At 46.7% G+C, this 6,474-nt stretch overlaps 1 protein-coding gene across 2 annotated transcripts in view; it reads left to right on the plus strand.

Moving 5' to 3' along the window:
• The window catches only part of TNIP1 (TNFAIP3 interacting protein 1), a 51,660-nt gene that overhangs the window by 30,457 nt on the left and 14,729 nt on the right, over nt 1–6,474 (plus strand). For both annotated transcript variants that reach the window (XM_003782030.3, XM_012808365.2), the window contains exon 9: nt 5,685–5,774. In XM_003782030.3, the coding sequence (XP_003782078.1) occupies nt 5,685–5,774 (90 nt within the window). The remainder of the gene's footprint in view (nt 1–5,684; nt 5,775–6,474) is intronic.

Consider the following 6,474-nt stretch of genomic DNA (forward strand, 5'->3'; position numbering starts at 1 on the left):
ATTCTCTTACCTCAGCCTCCCAAGTAGCTGGGGCTACAGGTGTCCACCACAATGCCCAGCTATTTTTAGAGACAGGTCTTACTCTTGCTCAGGCTGGTCTTGAACCTGTGAGCTCAGGGCAATCCACCAGCCTTGGCCTTCCAGAGTGCTAGGATTAGGTGCTCTCAGGTGTGAGCCACCTCGCCACACCCAGCCCTGTTAAGGTCTCTCTTAAGGGTGGTTCCCCAAAATCAGCTTAACATCTCCAATAGTCCTGGCAGAATTAGGGTGTTTGGTTGAGCAAGCTTCTCTGGGGATTCTGCTAAGTTCTTATGATTGCACCCCTGTAGCCTCTAAAATGGAGAGAGGAGGGTGTTGACCAGTATCAGCATGTTCTGGTGACACTGCAGGGTGGCCCACTTTCCCCATCCTCCCTCCATTCCCAGCACTGGCTCACATCTGGTGCCCAGGCAGGAGCTGGCTCTGTGCCCCTTGCCCAGTCGGTGCCATTTCCCTTGTTGCAGAGCTCAGTCCCAACTCTTGGCCAACATGGTCTTTTTCCCCCTTTAATGGGGTTTTAATTGCTATGCATTAGAGCTCGATGCCTTTAACAAACCCTACACCTGTGTAATTATCCTAATAACTTAATTTCTTATTACTGTGTGGCAATGTAGCGCTTACCCAGGACTGGCAGATCCATTATTTTACTTGGGCCTCTTCTCTACATGCGAGGTAGGCAGGGCTGGGAGTATTATCCTACTTTGCAGCTGTGACAGTAGGTTTAGAGAGATCTTGTGACATCGTGTAATCAAGATTCCTGTGTTACCCGATGTCAGGCAGATGTGGGGCATGGCCAGAGAAATATGCTGGTAAATGGCTAAAGTCTGCTCTTCCCTGGTCTTCTGCACCCCAGCCCATGGACATCCTCTCTTTTTCCATTTGCCCCTCAGATTGGATCCCTATACCTTGTGTGTCCTTTGTGGAAGTGACTTATGGACTCTGCCGTCTCAGGTGTGGGAGTCTATGGGCAAGCCTCTTTACTTTTACAAAGCCTTTTAATATCAGCTCATCTCCCTTTACTACCTTGGAAAACCAGATGCTCTCACTGCCTATCTGAGAGTGGGAGCAACTTTCCCTGGCACCCCTGGGTTACCTATCCCACAAGTGGTGTGTGTTATAGGGAGGAGTGAGGCACGTGCCTTGGCATCACATGAGGGAATAATACTGGCTCCACCTCATACCAGCCTGTGACCTTGGACAAGTTACAAAAGCCCCGTGGGCCTCAGTTTCCTCCTTTGTAAAATGGAGTTAGTGATATCTACCTCAAGGGGTTGTTGTGAGGATTTGGTGATGCTATGTGTGTAAAGCAGGGTTAGCATAGTAAATAGTGATCGTTAGCTGTAGCTTTTAACAATAGACTTGGTGGTTGGGGCCAGCTCTATTGACTCCACAGCTTACTTACTGTTTTATCTAGAGGGCCAGGGTATCTTACCTAGGAGCTCACCATCCCCTCCTTCCTCCCTCTTCAGCAACTTGCTGACCTTTGCTAAGCTCAGCTCCCTTCCAGGTGGAGCAGATTACAAGGGCACAGGCCCATCTCTCCCCTTTGTCAAAGGAGGCCTCCTTACCTTAGGGCCCTCCCCCAGCTCCGCCCCCTGGCTTTACCTTGCTCCTTGGTCTATAATGATGTGCTTACCGGCTTGTGTCTGCAGGGGGCGCTTGGGCCTCAGAAATTCTGCCCCAGGCTCCACCCCCAGCCCCAAGTGTGGAGAAGCTGGTGAGGCTGAGAATGGAATCTGATTCCAGGTAGTAGATGGATGGGCCCTGCAGAAACCCTCTCCTATTGGATCTTCTGACTGTAGAAGAGAGGGTGAGGACGTTGGTCTACATCAAGGATAGGCTTGGAGATAGAGTCAACGCTTGATTTCTGGACTCTTAGCCTCTGGAGTCTTTAGCTGTTTCACCCCGGCATTTTCTGGTTTGTTTTTTTTTTTGCAGTTTTTGGGGCCGAGTTTGAACCTGTCACCTCTGGTATATGGGGCCCAGTGCCCTACTCCTTGAGCCACAGGCACCACCCAGCAGCATTTTCTGTTTTTAAAAAAATAGAAACTTTTTATTTTGACATAACTGTTTATACTTACAGAAAAGTTGTAAAAGTAGTCCAAAGAGTTCCTGTGTCCCCCTTTCCTAGCTTCCCCTAATGGTGACATCTTACATAACTGTTTCAGTCATCAAAACTAGGAATTAACATCGGTACTATTAACTGAACTATCAACTTCATTCACATTTTACCAGTTTTTCAGTCACGTCTTTTATCGGCCCCAAGTTTGAATCCAGCATCCCACAGAGCATTAAGTTGTCTCCTTAGTTTCCTCGGCTCTCTGATAGTTGCAGTTGTTCCTTATCTTTAATGACACTCTAGAGTTATACTAACCAGTTACTTAGTCGAATGTTTCTCAATTTGGGTTTTATTTGATGTTTTCTCACTCTCAGAGTGAGGTTATAGGTTTGGGCCGGAGCCTCACTTATGTACATCAGTGTCTGCAGTACGTAGTATCAGGGGTACGTGATGTCAGGCTGTCTTGTTACTGTTAACTTTCACCAAGTCCTTAACGTGGTGTCTGTCAGGTTTCTCCATAATGAAGGGACTAATTCATTTTTGAGGAGAAACTTTGAGACTATGCAAATATCCTATTGCTTTATATATATAAATAGGATATATATAAATATCTTATTGCTTTTGGTTGTAGTTGTCATCGTTGTTTGGTAGGCCCAGGCAGGATTCAAACCCACCAGCTCCAGTGCATGTGGCTGGAGACCCACTTGAGCTACAGGTGCTGAGCCAGGTTTTTTTTTTTTTTTTTTTTTTTTTTTGAGGCAGAGTCTCACTGTGTCACCTTTGGTAGAGTGCCATGGCATCATAGCTCACAGCAGCCTCAAACTCTTGGGCTTAAGCCATTTTCTTGCCTCAGCCTCCCAAGTAGTTAGTCCTACAGGTGCCTGCCACAGTGCCTGGCTATTTGTTTTATTATTGTTGTCATTGTTTAGCATATATATATATGTGTATACATACATATATGTATTTTTTTTTTTTGGTAGAGACAGAGTCTCACTTTATCACCCTTGGTAGAGTGCCGTGGCGTCACACAGCTCACAGCAACCTCCAACTCCTGGGCTTAGGTGATTCTCTTGCCTCAGCCTCCCGAGTAGGGGAGGTGCCTGTCACAATAGTGTTTATTTTATTATTGTTTTTTGAGACAGAGTCTCACTTTGTCGCCCTTGGTAGAGTGCGGTGGCGTCATAGCTCATAGCAACCTCACTCTTGGACTTAAGCAATTTTTCTTGCCTCAGCCTCCCAAGTAGCTGGGACTACAGGCACCCACCACAACGCCCAGCTGTTTTTCTGTTGCAGTTGTCATTGTTGTTTTTTAGCTGATCCAGGCCTGGTTCAAGCTCACCAGCCTCGGTATATGTGGCTGGCACCCTAACCACTGTGCTATGGGCGCCGAGCCCCCATTTCTTTTTAAACTCACTAATTTGGTCCCTGTTGATGATCTCATCTGCAGTGATGATTATTGTACTATTCTAATAGTGATTTCCTATTTCCATTCTTTCTTTTCTACATTTATTAATTGGGATTCCTTTGTAAGGAAGAGCTGTCCCTCCTCCCCCATTTATTTATTTATTCACCTATTTCTATTAATGGGAACTCAAGAATGTTTATTTCATGCTTTTGTTGTTTAAATTGTTCCAGCTTTGGCCATAGAAACTTTTCCAAGTTCTCTCCTATGCCCTATTGACACGCCCCTGTTATTATTATTATTATTATTATCATTTTTTGAGCACTTCCTTGCTTTCTGGCACTTCAAGATGCTCCAAACTTGCTCAACAAATATTTCCCACTGTGGGAAGCCAAGGTGGGTGGATCACTTGAGCTCAGTAGTTTAAGACCAGCCTGAGCAAGAGCAAGACCCTATCTCTGCTAAAAATAGAAAAACTAACTGGGCCTTGTGGTAGGCATTTGTGGTCCCAGCTACTGGGGGACCTATGACACCATGGCATTCTACCAAAGGCAACAAAGTGAGACTGTCTCAAAAAAATAAAAAAACAGTGAAATGTTTTCTCTGTCTCAGCCCTGGAATTAACCACATCTCTAAGGAACCCTGTTTCTTTTTCTTTTCTTTTTTTTTTTTTATTTTGAGACAGAGTTTCAAGCTGTTACCCTCAGTGGAATGTCATGGTCTTACAACTCACAGCAATCTCAGACTCTTGGGCTTAAGTGATTCTCCTGCCTCAGCCTCCCAAGCAGCCGGGACCACAGGTGCCTGCCACAATGCCCGGCTATTTTTTGGTTGTAGTTCTTATTGTTGTTTGGCTCGGGCTGGATTCAAACCTGTCAGCTTCAGTGCATGTGGCTGGCGTCCCAACTGTTTGAGCTACAGGTGCCGAGCCTCTTTTTTTTTTTTTGAGGCATAGTCTCACTATGTCGCCTTTGGTAGAATACCATGGCATCATAGCTCACAGCAGCCTCAAACTCTTGGGCCTAAGCCATTTTCTTGCCTCAGCCTCCCAAAGTAGTTGGTCCTACAGGTGCCTGCCACAGTGCCTGGCTATTTTTTTTTGTTATTGTTGTCATTGTTGTTTAGCAGGCCCAGGCTGGGTTGGAACCTACCAGCCCCAGTACATGTAGCTGACACCCTAACTACTGAGCTACGGGTGCCAAGCCAGAACGCTGTTTCTTTTTATTAGAAAGTGGTATTTAAAAACCAAGCTCTAGGCACTAGGTATGCTTGTTGTTACTGAGGTGTCACTGCTTTAAGCCCTTCCAGAGGACAAAGCTAGGAAATATATACATGGATATGTGTACTAATCATATTGGCCAGGCATGGTGGCTCATGCCTTTATCCCAGCACTTTGGGAGGCTAAAGTAGGAAGATTACTTGAGGCCAGGACTTTGAGACTACTCATGCATACACATACATCTTTGTTTATTTCTGCATCTTTCTAAAAATGTTTCTTAAGCATTTTATAGAACTTTAACTTCTATAAAAGTTTTATAAAACTTTAGGCAGGGCACAGTGGCTCATTCCTGTAATCCTAGCACTCGGGGAGGCCAAAGTGGGCAGATTTCTTGAGGTCTGGAGTTTGTGATCAGCCTGAGCAACAGCAAGGCACCCTCTCTACTAAAAATAGGGAAACTGAGGCAGAAGGATCACTTGAGCCCAAAAGTTTGAGGTTGATGATGCCATGCCTTTAGAACCAGGGTGACAGAGTGAGACTGTTTCAAAAAAACAAACAACAACAACAAAAAAAACCCAGAACTTCAAAATATGTATAACTCTTGCCTTCTAGGCCAGGGGGTTTTTGGCTGATTTGTGTATAGTTGGGAGGGGACAGTTGCTGGTGGTGCCTTGGAAACCATGACTAAGCAGGGAACATGGCTATGGCAAGGGGAGAAGGAAAGGTGAGAGGGTGTGACAGCCAACATGAGTCAGGGGAGGACAATGATCATCTTGATGGACTTCTGGAAGAAAAATGTAGTCCTGGCTGGGATGGTTAGAGGCGTCCTGGTGGATGAGGGGACTAGGGAAGTAGGAGACAGAGGGTTGGGGCCATAGGAGGTGAGGGGCCTTAGAGAAGCAGGGAGTAAGTAAGAGAATTTGTACTTGAAGCTTTGCTGAAGGCCTCTCTGTGTTTCCCCCCAGGCCAGTATGACAGCGGGTAAGGGCCCGGAGGTGGGAGCCTTGGGTGCAGCCGAGAAGAAGGTGAAGATGCTAGAGCAGCAGCGCACTGAGGTAGGTGGCTGGAGGGGGCCGTGGTCAGGGAGAGCAGGACAAAGGCCTTCCCTGGCCTTGTGTCTCTGGTGGGTTCTAGGTCACTGTGGGGAGTTGCCATGGTGGCCCCTGAACCTCTGCCCATGGATGAGGTCTGCTGCCTTGCCCTGGGCTGTCTTCTCTTGATCAGTCCCCCTATCTACAGGACACATTCTGAGAGGGTGACATTTGGGGCTTGGCCTAAAATTCTTAAAGGCGTAGTTTAGGGAGGCTGTCATGGTAAACCCTGCATGGTGGCAAGAAGTTTTGAAAAGTTAGGCAAGTTGCAGCATTAGGGGTGGGGAGTAGAGGCTTCTTGTGTCTCCAGGCAGCTGTTCAGGGTGGGCTGTCACAGAAGGTGAGGACCTGAGGCTCTTGTAACACTGCTCCCAGCCGGCCTGAGGCTCCTGATGTTTAGGCTGTTCCCTCGTATCTCACATGTGTTGCTCCCTGACCTCTACCCCCAGTCTAGTCTAGTCCTTGCGACCTGAGGTCGAAGCCTAGTCCCTTTTTGGCAGCCATTTATTCTCTGCTCTGCTAGCCCCCTGTCTTCATGGCTGGAGTCCTTCTCCAGGCCCTCCCATCCTTCCTTCCTCCCTGGTCCTCCAGCACATTTGAAAGTCTATATGTGTGCTTCATATTAATTAGTTTTCTTTTTGTATTGTCATAAAGGGTTTTTTTT

The sequence above is a fragment of the Otolemur garnettii genome, unplaced genomic scaffold (genome assembly GCF_000181295.1).
Source record: "Otolemur garnettii isolate 467f Iridium unplaced genomic scaffold, OtoGar3 scaffold00003, whole genome shotgun sequence".
Taxonomy (NCBI): domain Eukaryota; kingdom Metazoa; phylum Chordata; class Mammalia; order Primates; family Galagidae; genus Otolemur; species Otolemur garnettii.